The 21,355-nt window shown below is 44.1% G+C and overlaps 1 protein-coding gene and 1 pseudogene across 1 annotated transcript; one reads left to right on the top strand and one right to left on the bottom strand.

The window, feature by feature from the left end:
* The first annotated feature begins 3,809 nt into the window (after positions 1-3,809).
* On the top strand, positions 3,810-3,945 carry LOC125517779 (small nucleolar RNA Z247; annotated as a pseudogene).
* A 6,728-nt stretch (positions 3,946-10,673) lies between these two features.
* On the bottom strand, positions 10,674-11,336 carry LOC125517077 (peptidyl-prolyl cis-trans isomerase-like). The gene has a single exon (XM_048682285.1). It carries the CDS (start codon positions 11,334-11,336, stop codon positions 10,674-10,676), a length of 663 nt encoding a protein of 220 aa, XP_048538242.1.
* Between the last annotated feature and the right edge of the window lie 10,019 nt (positions 11,337-21,355).

Here is a 21,355-nt window from a genome sequence, read left to right as displayed (position 1 = left end):
ATAGTGAACTCACAGACAAATTCGCTGAACCAAGACCTTACTTGCAGTCATGAAATTATGTTTCACTGAAAAAACCCAGTAGTTTACATAAGTTTTAATGAAAAAAACTAAAGTTCGCATAAGTTTTACTAAAAAACCCTGAAGTTTGCATAAGTGTATTTGTTTGTCCAGCAGATACATGGCAATTGTAATTTTACATAAGCATTTTCATACCATCCTTATCTACAGTTGAGTTAACATGTTTTCCCGATAGAAAACTTGGACTACATACAAGAGAAGCAAAAACTGCATGTTGATTATGATGATGATGGATGTAGGATATTTTGTGGTCATGGTAAATTTCATATCATTTAGTACATAAACAATATTCATAATTTTATTTTATTACCATCAATTGTGTTGAGTTTCTTTCATAGATATGTATTGACCCTCTTCTTTAAATTAGATGTGACAGATGCGGAATGAACTCATACCACATGATCGCATACGAGCAATTCAAGAGGAATTGGCGGGATTCTTTCTTGACCATGTCATACATAAAGACGGAGAATGCCATGTGAAAGTTCAAATCGATTTTAGATGTTAGGGATTATAAGAGATGTCATATTGTATATATATATAGTAGTGTCGGATAGATATATACAAAAACTTGTTGTTCGATCAATCTCGGAGAAAGAGAGGTCACTTCTCTTTGTATATGTTCATGACGATCTTGTGTAATTCTTGACTGGAATTTGTTGGCACTGAAACGGTTCCTTAGCTTGTCCTAAGTGACATTTTCATGTGTGACTATACTTGCATAAATGTGTGCATATGAAGAATCATGATGAATCTTCTAAATAATTTTGAATTTTATACATTGAGAAAAGTGGGTGGTCTTTTAATACAGGAGACATATTGATTAAGAAGAAACGATATTTCAAATTATTTGTACGAGTTGGAAATAAAAGATTGTGTACTTTATAGGGAAATTTTAAATTTATGAATAAATTGTCTTGTATTAAGTTTAGTATAATATGTTAATCCAAATAGATGCGTATTGCGTGTACACACTTATTAGTTCAAATAGACGTGCGTTGCACGTGCACACTTACTAGTCGAGGGAAACGAGGGAATCTCGTGCGTAAAACCGATCTCCCGTTTTCCATCTTTTTTTTCACTCCCTTCCCAAAGAACGAATCCTCCCACGTTTTTTTTGAGGGGTATACGAATCCTCCCACGTGCACGCACGCACCATCTAGCGTGGCCTGCCAAGGCCCAAGGCCAGATCCCCTTTCTTCCTGTCTGTTTCATACATTTTTTTACAAATAATATCTCTTACTCAATCACCAAAACAGTGGCATCATTTGCAAGCAAAGAAATGACCGCACTAGGGGCAGTATCCATCCAAAAACCAGGGGTAGAAAATTTAGCTAGCCTCACCAATTCATGAGCTACCTGGTTAGCTCCCCTGTTACAATGATCATAAATAACATGATTGAAATGTAATGACATGAAATAACAATCATCAAAAATTGCGCTAGCAACCGAAGAAGAATTTTCGTCTTTAAGAGCTTTGATGACCTCAATGTTGTCGGAGTTGATCTCAATTTTACTGCATCCTACCGTTCGAGCAAGATTCATGCCAAACCGAATTGTAGTTGCCGCTCCTGCCGACGCCCTTCTCGCCGGTGCGGAGCGCGCGAAAGTTCTCCGCCGTCTTGGGCACGTCCTTGGCGAAGAGCTCCATCACGATGCGGCCTGCGGGGGCGTCGCCGATGGTCACGTCGAAGAACACCATTGGAGGGAGGGGCTTGTGGGCGTCGAGGAGGGCGCGCCACACACGGCAGACGCAACGGGAATTGGCGACGGCACGGCGGGGGAGGCGGCGGAGGATGTCGAGTAGCACGTCGTAGGGGAAGCACACGCCATTGCCATCGCTGACGGCGCCCTCCATGTGGGCGGCCGGCAGGCGTGCAGATCGATCAGCTCGGAGAAGGCGCGGATGTTGGGATCGATATATAGAGGGAAACGAAGGAGTCCGTCTCCGTCCATAGTTGAGTTGTGCGTAATATCGATCTGTCCAGTATGTGTACGTGCGTGTGTCTAGGGTACATCTAGATGTGCTCTAGTTATTGCACATCTAAGTGAGTGAATCAAGCATAAAGAGCAAAACAAAAAAGAAAAATAAATTATCCACACGAATCTTAATGTAAGATCAATGGAATAGGACTTAGATGTACAATACTTATGGCACATCTAGATGTGCTTTAGCAAAACTGTTTGTCTTTCTATATGCGGGGATTGATTTTGCTTTTGTCTTTCTATATTTTAAAAATGTTGAAAAAAATCTATGTTTTTTTGGCAAATTTTGACAAATGTTCTAAGAGCTTGCAAAGTGTCATCATGAAATCACATTTGTGAAAATCATGGCAAAAAAGAAATCAATACTCTGTAAATGCCACTTCCGAAAGAATTTTGGAGCATTGATTTTGTTTTTTTGCCATGACTTTCACAAATGCGATTTCATGATAAAATTTTACAAGCTCTTAGAACATTTATGAAAGTTTTCCATAAAAATCGGAGTTTTTGAATATTTTTTTAATATTTTTTGAGTTATTGTTCATCCCGAGCTCATTTGAGCTCAGGTGTAGAAAGGGACTTTCGCCTCGCCAACTTCATCATATAACATTTCATATTTTTCTTCTCGTATGTATATTGGTCAGCATGGCCCGTGAATTAATTGACTGAAAATTATTAAAATATTCTTACAACCGTTTATCACAAACACTCACCACGTATGAAGGGTGGGACGTTACTCACTAGAAAACCATTGGAACGACTATTGAAACTAAACTTGGTGATCTCATGTGCCATCAAGCTTGTTTGCCTTTTGATCTTGATCAACTCGAAGGTTTGGAAAAGCTTTGTCAACCCCAACGACGTTTCTTTTTTTTAGATCGATGCACGGCTGAATGCAGATCTGTCCGCGCAATCATTTGCAAGGAAAGGAGTATACAAAGGCGTCTCCAAAATAATAGGCCGGTGAAAAGTGTTACCGATGTAGAGGCTGTTAGATGAAAGGCTATTCAGGTGTGTAACGTGACATATATGTCACGTATATTGTATGCGTGTGTATGCATGTGTATCTTGTGTAAATGGCGTAGGTTGTTAGGATAAGTTGAGCCTTATCTAGTATAGCTTGGAGTAGGGGCAAAGCTTAGTAACAACCTGCGCATGATGTAATCTTCTGAGTATATAACACGAAGGCGTCCCTGCCAGGAAGGCAATACGCTTCCATTATCGTAGTTTTTACATGGTAACCAGAGCCATCCTCGAACACATCCATGGCGTCTTCAAATTCCTTCCCATCCTCGCCATTCGCACACGCCGCCACCGAGAAGCTCACAAAGGGCAATCAGGCCCTGTGGCGGGCGACGGTGCTCTCGGCCACCCGAGGAGCACAGATGGCCAAGTACCTCGACGTCGAGCAACCGCCGCCGCCCATACAGATTGATGTGGCCTCGTCTGACGGCAAGACAATGGCGAAAGCGCCGAACCCTGATTTCCAAACCTGGTATGCTCAAGACCAACAAGTCTTCTCCTATCTTCTGACGACACTTCCTCATGAGATAGCCATCCAGGTTGCGTCATGCCACACCTCTGCTGAGCTCTGGAACACGGTGGAAGGGATGCTTGCATCTCACACCCGTTCCCAGACCACCAACGTCCGGATCGCCCTCGCCAACTTGCAGAAGGGCAACTCCTCCATCACCGACTACGTCGGGAAGATCAAGTCTCTCTGCGACGAACTGGTCGCTGCAGGGAAGAGGGTGGACGACGACATCGTCTCCCACATCCTGGCCGGGTTAGATGAAGATTTCGACTCGGTGGTGTCCACCATGTGTTCCCGGGTGGAGCCGGTGACCGTGGCCGAGCTGTTTTCACAGCTGCTGAGCTTCGAAACAAGGCTCAATCTTCGAGGCGGAGGGTCTCAATCCTCTGCTAACGCCGCCACTCGAGGCCGTAGAAACGGCGGTGGCGGTGGTGACCGCGGTCGCCGCCAAGGCGGCAATGGTGGTGATCGCGGCGGGCGCGGCGGCGGCTACTCCAAGCCAGGAGGTCGCGGTGGCGGACACAATGGCAACAACGGCAGCGGGGGCAACTACAACAACCATGCCTCTGCCCCTAGGGTCTAGTGCCAGATCTGCAGCAAGATGGGCCACCCAGCCTGGAAGTGCTGGAAGCGCTATGACGAGTCCTACCAAGACGTGGAGGAGAAGTCGGCCAACCTCGCTGCACCGCAGTACGGGGTGGACACCAACTGGTACTTGGACAGTGGTGCCACCGATTGAAGGAAATATGCCCTAGAGGCAATAATAAAGTTATTATTTATTTCCTTATATCATGATAAATGTTTATTATTCATGCTAGAATTGTATTAACCGGAAACATAATACATGTGTGAATACATAGACAAACAGAGTGTCACTAGTATGCCTCTACTTGACTAGCTCGTTAATCAAAGATGGTTATGTTTCCTAACCATGAACAAAGAGTTGTTATTTGATTAACGGGATCACATCATTAAGTGAATGATCTGATTGACATGACCCATTCCATTAGCTTAGCACCCGATCGTTTAGTATGTTGCTATTGCTTTCTTCATGACTTATACATGTTCCTATGACTATGAGATTATGCAACTCCCGTTTGCCAGAGGAACACTTTGTGTGCTATCAAACGTCACAACGTAACTGGGTGATTATAAAGGTGCTCTACAGGTGTCTCCAAAGGTACATGTTGGGTTGGCGTATTTCGAGATTAGGATTTGTCACTCCGATTGTAGGAGAGGTATCTCTGGGCCCTCTCGGTAATGCACATCACATAAGCCTTGCAAGCATTACAACTAATATGTTAGTTGTGAGATGATGTATTATGGAACGAGTAAAGAGACTTGCCGGTAACGAGATTGAACTAGGTATTGAATACCGACGATCAAATCTCGGGTAAGTAACATACCGATGACAAAGGGAACAACGTATGTTGTTATGCGGTCTGACCGATAAAAGATCTTCGTAGAATATGTAGGAGCCAATATGGACATCCAGGTCCCGCTATTGGTTATTGACCGGAGACGTGTCTCGGTCATGTCTACATTGTTCTCGAACTGTAGGGTCCGCACGCTTAAGGTTTCGATGACAGTTATATTATGAGTTTATGAGTTTTGATGTACCGAAGGAGTTCGGAGTCCCGGATGAGATCGGGGACATGACGAGGAGTCTCGAAATGGTCGAGACATAAAGATCGATATATTGGACGACTATATTCGGACATCGGAAAGGTTCCGAGTGATTCGGGTATTTTTCGGAGTACCGGGTAGTTACGGGAGAAGCAATGGGCCTTGATGGGCTTTAGTGGAAAGAGGAGAAAGGGCCAAGGGGCTGCTGCGCCCCCCCTCCCCTCTGGTCCGAATTGGACTAGGGAAAAGGGGGCCGACCACCTTTCCTTCTCCTCCACTTCCTTCTCCCTTCCTCCCCTCTTGGTGGACTCCTACTAGGACTTGGAGTCCTAGTAGGACTCCACATCCTGGCCGCACCAATTGCCTTGGCCGGCCTCCTCCTCCTCCATCCTTTATATACTGAGGCAAGGGGCACCCCTAGACACACAAGTTGATCTTCGTGATCGTTCCTTAGCCGTGTGCGGTGCCCCCCTCCACCATATTCCACCTCGGTCATATTGTAGCGGTGCTTAGGCGAAGCCCTGCGACGGTAGAACATCGAGATCGTCACCACGCCGTCGTGCTGACGGAACTCCTCCCCGAAGCTTTGCTGGATCGGAGCCCGGGGAGCGTCATCGAGCTGAACGTGTGCCAAGAACTCGGAGGTGCCGGAGTAACGGTGCTTGGATCGGTCGGATCGTGAAGACGTACGACTACATCAACCGCGTTGTGCTAACGCTTCCGCAGTTGATCTACAAGGGTACATAGATCACACTCTCCCCTCTCGTTGCTATGCATCGCCATGATCTTGCGTGTGCGTAGGAAATTTTTGAAATTACTACGAAACCCAACACCGATCACATCACAGGAGATTTGGAGAAGCTGACCGTCCGTGATCGCTACACTGGGAACGAGAAGATTCACACTGCTAGTGGATCAGGTATGGTTATCAAACACATCGGTCATTCAGCTATTCACACTCCTGATCGTGATCTTCTTCTAAACAATATCGTTCATGTACCTCAAGCCAACAAAAGTCTAATTTCCGCTAGTCACCTTGCTGTTGACAACGATTCCTTTGTTGAAATTCATCCTTATTCTTTTCTTGTCAAGGAATGGGGAACGAAGAAGGTGCTCCTTCGAGGCAGGGGTAGACGAGGACTCTACCCGGTTAGGCACACGGGATCTGACGTCAAGAAGCACATGCTCAGTGCCACCAAGCTATCTCCGGATTGGTGGCACCGACGTCTAGGCCATCCATCTCCTCTTATTGTTAGCAAAATCATTAGCAAGAATAATCTCCCGTGTGCAAACTCTTTCAATAAAGATTCTGTATGTGACGCATGCCAAAAGGGCAAAAGTCACCAGTTGCCTTATCCTAAGTCAATAAGTGAATCGAAGTTTCCTTTAGAACTTGTGTTCTCTGATGTTTGGGGTCCTGCTGTTGAAACAGTAGGAAGAAAGAAATATTATGTGAGTTTCATTGACGATTTCAGCAAATTCACATGGATATATTTGATCAAACACAAGTCTGAAGTTTTCCAAAAATTTCATGACTTCCAACATCTAGTAGAACGACAATTTAATCGCAAAATCCTTGCTCTACAAACAGATTGGGGAGGGGAGTACGAAAAATTGAACTCCTTCAACAGAATAGGGATATCTCACCATGTCTCAGGCCCTCATGCTCACCAACAAAATGGGTCAGCTGAGAGAAAACATCGACACATTGTCGAGGTAGGTTTATCCCTTCTTGCTCAAGCCTCCATGCCCTTGAAATTTCGGGATGAGGCCTTCATCGCTGCCACCTATTTGATCAACCGAATTCCTAGCAAGGTTATCAAGTTTGAGACACCCTTTGAAAAACTATTTCATGAAAAACCCAATTATTCTATTCTTCGAATTTTTGGGTGTGCCTATTGGCCCAACCTTCGACCCTACAATAATCATAAGCTTCAATTTCGGTCAAAACAATGTGCCTTTCTTGGGTATAGCAATCTTCACAAAGGGTTTAAATGTCTTGATATATCTACTGGCCGTGTCTACATTTCCAGAGATGTTGTCTTTGATGAAAACATTTTTCCCTTCGCTAGCCTCCATCCAAACGCTGGTGCTCGGCTTCGTGCGGAAATTTTGTTACTTTCTCCGGAGTTATTAAATCCTTCTGATCATGGGGGTGAATGTTCTGCTGATGATCATGTGTTTAATAATCCTAATCCTGCCACTAATGGAGGCTGTGCTGAGCAAAACAGTGAAAAAACAGCACTTCCGATTGTCATTTTATGCAGTGTATAAGGCCAAATTGGATCGGCGCAAGACACAAGGCGGATTCTCCTGGCGCCTCTGATCCCGAGAGATTCGGCGGCGGCGCAGAACCTGACGTGGGAACGCCTCCGACACCCCAAGGCGCAGGGTCACCAGCCAGCCCGTCAGCGCACGACACGCGGCGCGGGTCGCCCGTGCGGGGCGGCGGCATCGTGACAAGTGGGCCCACGCGGCGCGGGTCGCCCGTGCGGGGCGGCGGGATCGAGATAGGCGGGCCCTCCACAGACAGCTGGCGGCGGTCGGGTGGGTCTCCTGGCGCTGATTCGCCTGTGCCAGATTTGGTGGCCCCGGACCAGACGCGGGATCCGACGCCCGACCGTGCCACAGCCGAGGCTGATCCTCTGGCAGTACGAGGTGGCGGATCTTCTGCGGCAACCGCCGGATCATCTGTGGCTACAGTTTCTGGACGCCCCAATACACGTGCTAAACAAGGTATCTTCAAACCCTTGGTTCCTAAAGATGGAACTGTCAGGTATGACAAGATTTTTAAGGTTGTAAACTTTGCTGCCACTCAAGAACCTCGTGATCCAGTAGAGGCTTTGCAAGATAAAAACTGGAAAAATGCTATGGAAGTAGAATATGATGCACTCATGACAAATAAAACCTGGCATCTAGTTCCACCTAGACTAGGTAGGAATGTTATAGATTGTAAATGGGTATATAAAATCAAAAGAAAATCAAATGGGACAATAGATAGGTACAAGGCTAGGTTAGTGGCTAAAGGCTTTAAGCAACGCTATGGCATTGATTATGAGGACACGTTTAGTCCAGTTGTTAAAACTGCTACTATGATGCTGGTTTTGTCTATTGCTGTATCCAGGGGATGGAGCCTTCGTCAATTGGATGTTCAGAATGCGTTTCTACATGGCGTTCTCGAGGAAGAGGTTTATATGCGACAACCACTTGGTTTTGTGGATAATACTAAACCACAACATGTGTGTAGGTTGGACAAAGCACTATATGGATTAAAACAGGCACCCAGGGCCTGGTATTCAAGGTTAAATTCAAAACTACAACAACTTGGTTTTCGGCCCTCCAAGGGAGACACCTCCTTGTTTTATTTCAAGAGAGGAAAGGTGACTATGTTTATTCTCATATATGTAGATGACATAATTGTTGCTAGTTCTTCTCAAGAGGCCACCTCAGCTCTGCTTAAGAACTTGAAAAATGACTTTGCTTTAAAAGATCTGGGAGAGTTGCACTATTTCCTAGGTATTGAAGTAAAGAAAATACATGATGGTATTCTGCTAACTCAAGAAAAATATGCAACAGAGATTCTTAAACGTGTGGGCATGAAGGATTGTAAACCTTCTAGTACACCTCTGTCTACTACTGAACACCTGTCATTGCATGGGGGAGAATTACTCAGTTCAGAGGAAGGGACAAAATATAGAAGTGTAGTTGGGGCACTACAATACTTAACTTTGACAAGACCTGATATAGATTTCTCTGTCAACAAGGTCTGTCAATTTCTGCATTCTCCTACATCTTTGCATTGGACAGCTGTTAAGAGGATATTAAGATATATCCAAGGAAGTGCTGGAATTGGTCTGAAAATTTGCAAGTCAATGTCAACAACAGTAAGTGCCTTCTCTGATGCATATTGGGCAGGATGCCCTGATGACAGAAGGTCTACTGATGGGTTTGCTGTTTTCTTTGGTTCTAACCTTGTGTCTTGGAATGCGAAGAAACAAGCTACAGTCTCACGTTCTAGCACTGAAGCAGAATATAAGTCTTTGGCAAATGCAACTGCTGTGGTAATGTGGGTAGAAACTCTGTTAGATGAATTGGGAATTGCAAGACCATGTGTCTCTTGTCTATGGTGTGATAATTTGGGTGCAACGTATCTCTCTGCAAATCCAGTGTTTCATGCAAGAACAAAGCATATAGAAATTGATTTTCACTTTGTTCGTGAAAGAGTTGCAAAGAAACTTTTGGACATCAGGTTTATCCCAACAGGAGATCAAGTTGCTGATGGCTTCACGAAGCCTTTACAAGTTCGACAACTTCAAGCCTTCAGAAACAATCTCAACCTTGACATGTTTAGATTGAGGGAGGATGTTAGATGAAAGGCTATTCAGGTGTGTAACGTGACATATATGTCACGTATATTGTATGCGTGTGTATCTTGTGTAAATGGCGCAGGTTGTTAGGATAAGTTGAGCCTTATCTAGTATAGCTTGGAGTAGGGGCAAAGCTTAGTAACAACCTGCGCATGATGTAATCTTCTGAGTATATAACACGAAGGCGTCCCTGCCAGGAAGGCAATACGCTTCCATCATCGTAGTTTTTACAGAGGCCTGCTAGGCAAGCACAAAGCTCCGAACTGGAGCAAATAGGAATTACATCTCAAAAGAATGCTATGACCTCGCCATCCAAGTTCCTAGCTACCACCGCGATACTAGCTGACCCAAGGGCAACGATAAAGTTGACGTCCACATTTATATTAATACAGTCAGATGAAGGAGGCAGCCACACAACATTTGTAACCGCCGGAGGGAGGTCAACATGCTACTCAGATAATACGAATTTGCTCAGAGAATGACATTCAATAGCTCTGCAGAAATTTAACTGAACCGAGGACGGTCTTCCTTCCCTCTCCAAAAAATCACATCGTTTCTCAAAAGTCATGCTCCCAAAAATAAACAGGAATTGCAAGCGCATCGAACAGCTTATGATGTCAAGAACAATTAACAACCACTACGGGCCGGAATTGGCAAAAAAAAAAATCATCTCCGTGGAGATCCCATATATACCTCATCGTCAAACGCAACACGTGACTTTTTGTGCAAGGCACTACGAACATAAAACGTATTTTTCTCCAAACACCACAAATTGACACACATACCTGAGAAGGCTTGGTGGTGATAAAACAAAATAGCAATCGAAATAATAAAGAACTATGAAACTTTGTGGCTTTGATTATAACAAAATGTTTTAGCCGCTTGCAAAATATGATGGAAGATAACCATGGCCGTCGAACACAGTTCCAGCAGCCTAAAGAGTTCACCTAAAACCCTCCTAAACCAACGACGAAGATCTCATCGGACGGACAAAGGGAAGACACGACACGGCTCAGGCCAACTTATTTTAGATCATCAACGACGTGACATGGGAGGACGATGAATGGCTAGGGGAGGGCGCAGGCCTAGAGCTGGCCGGAGTCGGCGATGACTACGGACTTGGCGCACGTGCCACTGCGGGAGCCCACCTTATCAATGTTCCGGACGACGTCCATGCCCACGATGACCTCACCGAAGACGACGTGCTTGCCGTCGAGCCACGGGCAGGGTACGGTGCAGATGAAGAACTGGGAGCCATTGGCATTGGGCCCCGCGTTGGCCATGGAGAGCATCCCGGGCGTGTGCTTGCGGACGAACTTCTCGTCGGGGAACTTGTCGCCGTAGATGGACTCGCCGCCGAGGCCGTTGCCCATGGTGAAGTCGCCGCCCTGGCACATAAAGCCTGGGATCACGCGGTGGAACGCGCTGCCCCTGTAGTGCAGCGCCTTGCCTCTCCTGCCGACGCCCTTCTCGCCGGTGCAGAGAGCACGGAAGTTCTCCGCCGTCTTGGGCACGTCCTTGGCGAACAGCCTCATCACGATGCGGCCTGCGGGGGCGCCGCCGATGGTCACGTCGAAGAACACCGTCGGGAGCTGGAGGAGGTTGTGGGCGTCGACGAGGGCGCGCCACGCACGGCAGACGCGCCGGGACTTGGCGATGGCGTTGCACGGGAGGCGGCGGAGGATGCCGAGTAGCACGTCGTAGGGGAAGCACGCACCATTGCCGTCGCCGTTGGTCCCCGCCTCCATGTGGCCGGCCGGCAGGCGTACGTGCAGATCGATCAGCTCTGGGAAGGCGGAGATGTTGGGATCGATAGAGGAAACGAAGGAGTCCGTAGATGAATTGTGCGTAATATGGATCTATCCTGTACGTCTACGTGAGTCCATGTCCAACACGCAACGCCCGTCTCTTTTGGACTTTCTATTCTTTGCTGGGATTGATTTTGCTTTGGCTTGGATCGATCGGGCTCTGCGTAAGGAAAGATTTGCTGTCGAATCTTTATTTTCAATGTCTCAGTTGATAGTCTCTGCGGTTAATTTTCGTCTCATCTATCATAATTTTTTTCGTCCCTCATTCCACTTCATTGTTAGCCACGTCAAACCAAAAAAAATCACGTCGCGATGCCCCAGGCAGTCCAGGACCGCACCTCCCGTCACACCCATCTACAAGCAAAGGAAAAGGATAAACCTACGAAAATTAACCAACGAAAAAACCTACGAAAATTAACGAGCGAAAAAAACCCTAAACCAATCGCACGCACGACTCTCCTGCCCTCCACTCGCACGCCCGACTCACTGCCCTCGTTCACGGCCGCCCTCCGTCCCTTCGCCGCCGCCGCGCTATCCCTTCGCTGCTGCCCTCCATCGGACAATCCGCTTGAGGAGACGCCGCCGACCCGTGCGAGATAGGGGAGGGGGGGATCTTGCCGCCGCGGACCTCACATGGCGCACGAGAACGCCGCCGCCAACCGCCGCCGCAGACCTCACAGGGCGCACGAGATCGCCGCCGCCGACCTCACAGGGAAGACGTGATTTCTCCTCCGCTGCCGTCCCTCCGCATCGTCTTCCTCCTCTCTACAAACCCTACGTGCCGTCTTTGTCCTCCGCTGCCGCCCGTCCGCACTGTCTGCTGCCTCCGTTGGACCCATCGATCGTGCCCTGGTCGAGGGCCCCGAATCGTGGGACAACGGCGCGGACCGCCACAAGGGCTTGACGGCGTAACCCCAGGGCGTGGCGGCGTTGCTGCCAGCGAGCAGCCCCTGAAGTGTGTGCCCCCTGACCCATGGGACGACGGCACGGAGGCAATCGCATAACCCAACAGCAGGGCGTGGCGGCGTTGCGGCCAGCGAAGAGCGCCGCTAGGGCGTGCCCTGAATCGAGAGGAACAGGTATGTTCGCTTTGTGTTTGCTTTCTGTAGTCTCAAAGCAGAGCAATGGTCACTGCAAATTTTATCTGAGAATGTGCAACAAAAGCACGTTGAGAAGTTCCTATGAACCCTAATTTATTTCTTGAGAAAGCAAACTTATTTATCCTTGCTCTGTTTTTTGTGTACTAAGATTGTTCGTTTGTACCCAGCATGTGTATGTGATGTGCCCGGCCGCTGTGTGTGCTTCCTGCTAATGTGTGTGCTTCCTGACGTTGTTGAGCATGTGTGTGTGTGTTCGCTGTCGCTGTTTATTAACATTGTCATGCTCTTCTTACTTTTTGCTTAACAATTCATGATTAATACTGAACATTATTTTTTTAATAGATGCCACTTGAACTTAGTTTTAGCTCTCATGTTGTTCAATGAATCATCAAGTAATGTTTTGCGTGGCTTTTATAACTGACACAATGTTTCTGATTTAATGAGAGCCAACCATGCGTTCCTGGCTTCCCCGGCGATGCCGACATGGCAGGGCAGGACCCAGTGGCCATCTTCGGCGCCTTCATGGACTTCGTCAGCGCCGACCTTTGCTTCATCATCTACGGCCACGACCCCTTTGCCGTCGGCATCATCTGGCATCTCGGAATGCAAATTAAATGTGTTCATGGAGTGGGGTGTAATTGTGATTTGTGCAATGGGTTCAGAGTGGAAGGGGCTGTCATTCGCGTTCAGCAGGGGCTGCAAGTTCAATCGCTATAAGCCTGACTTGCAGCGGCAACAACAGATTCGGATGTGGTAAGCTCATTCATTCATTCTCTCAGGAGAAGAGGACCAATTGCTTGCATCTCTTGCTGTATGGTGATGATGACCGGCTCCTGTTAAATCCAATACGACTGCACTTCTTCGCTTCAAGTGGCCATGAAGCTCTGACTCCATCCTCACGACACTCAAACCTGTCTTGATGATTGCATCAGATTGCAACTCTATTATCTTTTCATACCATGATATGCGTGCATGTCTCTTCGGTTCTCAAACAAGAAATACTTTTCTTTCAGATTGCTTTGTAAGTAACATGCAGTGCACAGTTGGTAGCAGATTATGATGCAAGTTTGTTTGTTTTCACTCAAAGCATGATTTTTATGATACATGACGCTACTCTGAGGCTGCTCACTACCAGTCACAGCAAGATGGGGCCCCTGGTGGTCGTCTGAAATTTGATTCCCTGGATGGTCGAGGATCGTTTTGCTTTGAAGTCTGATGTACATTTTTTTAATCTCATGTAGGAAGAAGGTATCCCCCTTATACAAAGATTTCTAGCTTGCCTATGTGTTGTAATGTTAATAAGTGCATTCGGCGAAGAAGAACAAGGTGGCACACAAGGAGTTGACTGAATTGCAGTGGCAGCAGTGTTGTAATATCTAAGAGTTTTGCATCAACTTGGTCTCTTTTCTATGCATAAGTCTGATGCATTGGCCCTTGATTATCAGGAGTCAAGCTTGTGAAGAACAATTTCGTTACTTTAATGACACACACTTGCAGTAAGTCATTCAGAGATATATTCAGTACATGCTAGGTTGCCAAGCTCAGAGCCACATGTTGTCTCCATAAATTCGCTGAAAGCAAAAATCATTTGCCCATAGTCATGTGAAACCTTCTAGAATTGTTTTTAGTATTTTGCATTGCTTGTGCATTTCTTTTTATCACTTCTAATAACCCCTTATTGATTCATTTTTCCTATCGTCATGTCAATCCTTGCTCTAATTTTTTTGTTACTATGTTGCGCTTCTTGTGCATTTCCATTTTTATCACTTCTAATAATCTCATTGACTGTTTACATCTTGTCGTGTTTACCAAGAACACGAGTGATAATTTTGTTTTATAAGAATACAATAGTGACAATTTTATTTTATTTTCTGACACATTCTCAATTAGGCTTACAAATATTTTACATTGGCAGTAGTTCTGTCATCAAGCTTATGTGTAATGTATTTCTTAGAATGGTGTTGCAACCATTTCTATGTAGGTGGAATGTGTGATGGCACGTATTTCAGCCATTTCTATGTAGGTGGCATGTGTGCTGGCACAAGAAAAGGAAGGCCCTGAACTGAAAGGAGCAACATATATTAATGAATATTGCACTGAGAGAGAGGGGGGGGGGGGGAGGGAGGGAGGGAGAGAGAGATTTCGAATGAAACCATCTGTCTGGTTTAAACATAATCAACAATCTGTCTGGTGTAAATATTTATGAGTAATTTAATTTGTTTGTGCCTACAAACCGATTATAATCTAAACTATGCATGTACAACAAGTGTGCATTGTAATATGTACTCCCTCCGTTCCTAAATATAAGTCTTTTTAGAGATTTCAATGCAGACTACATACAGAGCAAAATGAGTGAATCTATACTCTAAAATATGTCTATATATATCCGTATGTAGTTTTTATCGAGATCTCTTAAAAGACTTATATTTAGAAATAGAGGGAGTACAATTTAGTAAACTCATTGTTGTACAATGCCCACCTACTTGGAAATTGAACTTTGCCTCCTTTCCAAAATACATTATTATTCATGGAGTTTCCTGGGAGTGACAACTTTACGGTGCTTCTTTGCCAGGCTTGCAGTACTTCAGGCCTCTATTCCAACACACACATTCCAGTTGCCATTAGTGAGCAAATGAGATATGAAGTTACCAGCGATATTCATTATATGTGGTAAAAATAATGCTGAGGGAGTCCTGGACTAAGGGGTCCTCGGGCGTCCGGCCTGTTGGACATGGGCCGGACTAATGGGCTGTGAAGATACAAGACCGAAGACTCTCTCCCGTGTCCGGATGGGACTCTCCTTGGCGTGGAAGGCAAGCTTGGCGTCCAAATATGAAGATTCCTTTCTCTATAACTGACTTTGTACAACCCTAGTCCCCTCCGGTGTCTCTATAAACCGGAGGGTTTAGTCCAAAGACGGAGATATAGTCATACAAGCTAGACTTGTAGGGTTTTAGCCATTACGATCTCGTGGTAGATCAACTCTTGTAATACTCATATTCATCAAGATCAATCAAGCAGGAAGTAGGGTATTACCTCCATAGAGAGGGCCCGAACCTGGGTAAACATTGTATCCCCCGTCTCCTGTTACCATCGACCTTAGATGCACAGTTCGGGACTGAAGTAAATATGCCCTAGAAGCAATAATAAAGTTATTATTAATTTCCTTATTTCATGATAAATGTTTATTATTCATTCTAGAATTGTATTAACCTGAAACATGATACATGTGTGAATACATAGACAAACATAATGTCACTAGTATGCCTCTACTTGACTAGCTCGTTGATCAAAGATGGTTATGTTCCCTAACCATAGACATGAGTTGTCATTTGATTAAACGGGATCACATCATTAGGAGAATGATGTGATTGACTTGACCCATTCCGTTAGCTTAGCACTTGATCGTTTAGTTTGTTGCTATTGCTTTCTTCATGACTTATACATGTTCCTATGACTATGAGATTATGCAACTCCCGTTTACCGGAGGAACACTTTGTGTGCTACCAAACGTCACAACGTAACTGGGTGATTATAAAGGTGCTCTACAGGTGTCTCCGAAGGTACTTGTTGAGTTGGCATATTTCGAGATTAGGATTTGTCACTCCGATTGTCGGAGAGGTATCTCTGGGCCCACTCGGTAATGTACATCACTATAAGCCTTGCAAGCATTGTGACTAATGAGTTAGTTGCGGGATGATGTGTTGCGGAACGAGTAAAGAGACTTGCCGGTAACGAGATTGAACTAGGTATTGAGATACCGATCGATGATCGAATCTCGGGCAAGTAACATACCGATGACAAAGGGAACAACGTATGTTGTTATATGGTTCGACAGATAAAGATCTTCATAGAATATGTAGGAGCCAATATGGGCATCTGATACATCTCCGTCGTATCTACTTTTCCAAACACTTTTGCCCTTGTTTTGAACTCTAATTTGTATGATTTGAATGGAACTAACCCAGACTGACGCTGTTTTCAGCAGAATTACCATGATGTTGTTTTATGTCCAGAAAACAAATATTCTCGGAATGACCTGAAACTCCACGGGAGGTCTTAGAAAAAACAATAAAAAATCCTCGCCAAATATGAAGACAAGGAGGCCCACACCCTTTCCACGACCTCGTGCGCCCCCTGTTGACCCTCCGACGCCAACTCCAACTCTATATATTTGCTTTCGGAGAGAAAAAATTAGAGAGAAGAAATCATCGCGTTTTACGATACGGAGCCGCCGCCAAGCCCTAAAACCTCTCGGGAGGGCTGATCTGGAGTTCGTTCGGGGCTCCGGAGAGGGGGATTCGTCGCCGTCGTCATCATCAACCATCCTCCATCACCAATTTCATGATGCTCACCGCCGTGCGTGAGTAATTCCATCGTAGGCTTGCTGGACGGTGATGGGTTGGATGAGATTTATCATGTAATCGAGTTATTTTTTTAGGGTTTGATCCCTAGTGTCCACTAGTTCTGAGATTGATGTTGCTATGACTTTGCTATGCTTAATGCTTGTCACTAGGGCCCGAGTGCCATGATTTCAGATCTGAACCTATTATGTTTTCATGAATATATGTGAGTTCTTGATCGTATCTTGCAAGTCTATAGTCACCTACTATGTGTTATGATCCGGCAACCCCGAAGTGACAATAATCGGGACCACTCCCGGTGATGACCCTAGTTTGAGGAGTTCATGTATTCACTATGTGCTAATGCTTTGTTCCGGTTCTCTATTAAAAGGAGGCCTTAATATCCCTTAGTTTCCAATAGGACCCCGCTGCCGCGGGAGGGTAGGACAAAAGATGTCATGCAAGTTCTTTTCCATAAGCACGTATGACTATATACGGAATACATGCCTACATTACATTGACGAATTGGAGCTAGTTCTGTGTCACCCTATGTTATGACTGTTACATGATGAACCGCATCCGGCATAATTATCCATCACTGATCCGGTGCCTACGAGTTTTCCATATACTGGTTTACGCTTATTTACTTTCCCGCTGCTACTGTTACAATCACTACAAAATACCAAAAACATTACTTTTGTTGTCTTTACTTTTGTTGCCGCTATCACCACTATCATATTACTTTGCTACTAAACACTTTGCTGCAGATACTAAGTTTCCAGGTGTGGTTGAATTGACAACTCAGCTGCTAATACTTGAGAATATTCTTTGGCTCCCCTTGTGTCGAATCAATAAATTTGGGTTGAATACTCTACCCTCGAAAGCTGTTGCGATCCCCTATACTTGTGGGTTATCAAGACTAATTTCTGGCACCGTTGTCGGGGAGCATAGCTCTATTCTTTGAGTCACTTGGGATTTATATCTGCTGGACACTATGAAGAACTTGAGAGATCCAAAAACCAAGATCTATCCCTCAACTACGAGGGAAGGTAAGGAACTGCCATCTAGCTCTGCACTTGATTCACCTTCTGTTATGAGTAAGTTTGCGACACCTACACCTGCTTCTACTATTCGTTCTGATATGTCGCATGTTATTGATGATGCCACTTCTGCTATGCATGATACTTATGATGAAACTGCTTCTATGTCTGATACTACTGTGCCCCTTGGTGATTTTCTAGAAGAACAAATTGCTAGGGCTAGAGAAAGAGAAATTATTGAATCTGAATACGATGATGAAAATATGCCTGTTATTCCTAAAGGTTATCTTTTTGATAAAGATGTTTCTTTAGCTATTTTAGCTTGCAGAGATAGATATGAGCTTAAGAGGTTATTAATTAAATGGAACAAAGAATCACTTAGAGATAGAATGAGACCCGACCCTGCTTTTGCTACTTCACCTATATGTGTTCCTGATAAAGATTATGAATTATCTGTTGATCCTGATATAATTACTTTGGTTGAATCTGATCCCTTTTATGGCTATGAATCTGAAACTGTTGTGGCACATCTTACTAAGTTAAATGATATAGCTGCCCTGTTCACTGATAATGAGAGATCATGTTACCTCTATTTACTCAAAATATTTCCGTTCTCATTAAAGGGTGATGCTAAGATATGGTTTAATTCTCTTGATCCTGGTTGTGTGCGTAGTCCCCAGGATATGATTTATTACTTCTCTGCTAAATATTTCTCTGCTCATAAGAAACAAGCTGCTTTGAGGGAAATATACAACTGTGCAAATTAAAGAAGAGAGTCTCCCACAAGCTTGGGGGAGGCTTCTCAAGTTACTTAATGCTTTGCCTGATCACCCTCTTAAGAAACCTGAAATACTTGATATCTTTTATAATGGACTAACCGATGCTTCCAGAGATTACCTGGATAGTTGTGATGGTTCTCTTTTCAGGGAAAGAACACCGGATGAAGCTGAAATTCTATTGAATAATATGTTAACAAATGAAAATAATTGGGCACCTCCTGAGCCAGCTCCTGCTCCAATTACTGAGCCTATTCCTAAACCAACTCCGAAGAAGAGAGGTGTTTTATTTCTCAGTCCCGAAGATATGCAAGAGGCAAAGAAATCTATGAAATAAAAAGGTATTAAAGCTGAAGACGTTAAGAATTTACCTCCTATTGAAGAAATACATGGTCTTAATTCACCGCCTGTTGAAGAAACATATGATCTCAATTATTTATTTACTGAAGAACCTCCTGATCCCGATATCCCGACACAGGTAGTAAAGGTAAATTCTCTCTATAGATATGATAAAGCTGAAGTCCCTCCTACTAAAATTGCTAGTCAGTGCTTGGATGAGTTTGATAACTTTATGTATAAGCAAGACGACTTCAATGCTTATTTTGGTAGACAATTAAAAGAAAATGCTTATATGATTAGACGCTTGGGTGATTATATGGCTGATATTAAGGGTGAACTTAAACTTATTAGCAAACATGCTTCTATGGTTACCACCCAAGTAGAACAAGTACTTAAAGCTCAAAAAGAAGTACTTAATGAAATGAATAGTAAGAAAAATGATTATGTTGTTAGAGTGGCTACTAGAACTGGTAGAATGACTCAGGAACCTTTGTATCCTGAAGGCCACCCTAAGAGAATCGAGCAAGATTCTTAGAGAAATAATATTGATGTTCCTAGTTCTTTTAAAAAGAAGAAGAAGAAAAATGATAGAACTGTGCAAACTTCTAGTGAACCTATTGCTGAACCACCTGATAATCCAAATGATATATCTATGTGTGATGCTGAAACACAATATCGTAATGAACATGAACCTAGTAAAAATATTAATGATGATGTTCATGATGATGCTCAACCTAGTAATGACAATGATGTAGAAATTGAACCTGCTGTTGATCTTGATAACCCACAATCAAAGAATCAATGTTATGATAAAAGAGACTTTGTTGCTAGGAAACATGGTAAAGAAAGAGAACCTTGGGTTCAGAAACCCATGCCTTTCCCTCCTAAACCATCCAAGGAAAAGGATGATGAGGATTTTGAGCGCTTTGCTGAAATGATTAGGCCTATCTTTTTGCGTATGCGATTAACTGATGTGCTCAAAACAAATCCTTATGCTAAATATATGAAGGATATTATTACTAATAAAAGAAAGATACCGGAAGCTGAGATTTCCACCATGCTTGATAATTATACTTTTAAGGGTTGAATACCAAAGAAACTTGGAGACCCCGGAGTACCTACTATACCTTGCTCCATTAAAAGAAATTATATTAAAACTGCTTTATGTGATCTTGGAGCCGGTGTTAGTGTTATGCCTCTCTCTATATATCGTAGACTTGACTTGAATAAGCTGACACCTACTGAAATATCTTTGCAAATGGCTGATAAATCAACTGCTATACCTGTCAGTATTTGTGAGGATGTGCCTGTTGTGGTTGCAAATGTTACTATTTTAACGGACTTTGTTATACTTGATATTCTCGAGGATGATAGTATGTCTATTATTCTCGGAAGACCTTTTCTTAATACTGCAGGGGCTGTTATTGATTGCAACAAAGGCAATGTCACTTTTCATGTTAATGGTAATGAGCATACGGTACACTTTCCGAGGAAACAACCTCAAGTTCATAGTATCAACTCTATTGGAAAAATTCCATCGATTATATTTGGAGGTTTTGAATTTCCTCTTCCTACTGTCAAGAAAAAAATATGATATTCTTATTATTGGGGATGTGCATATCCCCGTTGAGGTAACTTAGTGTTATTCGAAATTTCTCCGGTTTCCTGATTATCGGAATGAGTTTGTTAACAAGACTTGATCAACCTTGTTAGCGGATTCTTTTTGACGAGCATGAGATGGATGAAACTAGAAGCACAAACTTCTGTACCTTCTTTATACTTTCTGTTATTTATATTAAATAAAGTAAAATTAGTATTTTTCTGTCTGTTATCTGATTATCCGTGCAATATAAAAATATCCCGAAAATAAAAGTCCTCAGAATGCCATGGCAATTTAATATGATTTTTCGGGAATATTTGAGGATTTACTGTGCAAAAATTACCGCGAGAGGAGCTGCCACCTGGCCACGAGGGTGGTGGGCGCCCCACCTATAGGGCGCGCCCCCCTGCCTCGTGGGCCCACGGTGGCCCTCCTCCACTTATTCTAGCACCCATCTTCTTCCTCTGTCTCACACAAACCCGAAAAACCAACTCAAGCACGAGTTCTAGCCACTTTTGCTGTGATTTTCGATCTCCTTGCTCAAAGCACCTCTCGCAAAACTGCTTGGGGAGTTTGTTCCTTGGTATGTGACTCCTTCATTGGTCCAATTAGTTTTTTTTCTAGTACTTTATTCATTGCAAATTTGTGCTGCATAGGTTACCATGTTCTTGAGCTTGCATGTCAAATTTATATGGTTCCAAGTAGTTCTAATGCTTGATATAGGCTCTAGGCACTTGTAGGAGTAGTTGCTATCAGTTTAA

The sequence above is a fragment of the Triticum urartu genome, chromosome 6A (assembly GCF_056163025.1).
Source record: "Triticum urartu cultivar PI428250 chromosome 6A, HENAU_Tu73, whole genome shotgun sequence".
Classification (NCBI taxonomy): Eukaryota; Viridiplantae; Streptophyta; class Magnoliopsida; order Poales; family Poaceae; genus Triticum; species Triticum urartu.
The sequence above is the reverse complement of the archived record's forward strand: the minus strand, read 5'-3'. Positions and strand labels throughout refer to the sequence as shown.

Excerpts from the sequence above, each read along its gene's own strand:
- LOC125517077 (XM_048682285.1), bottom strand. The coding sequence starts at position 11,336 with ATGGAGGCGGGGACCAACGGCGACGGCAATGGTGCGTGCTTCCCCTAC.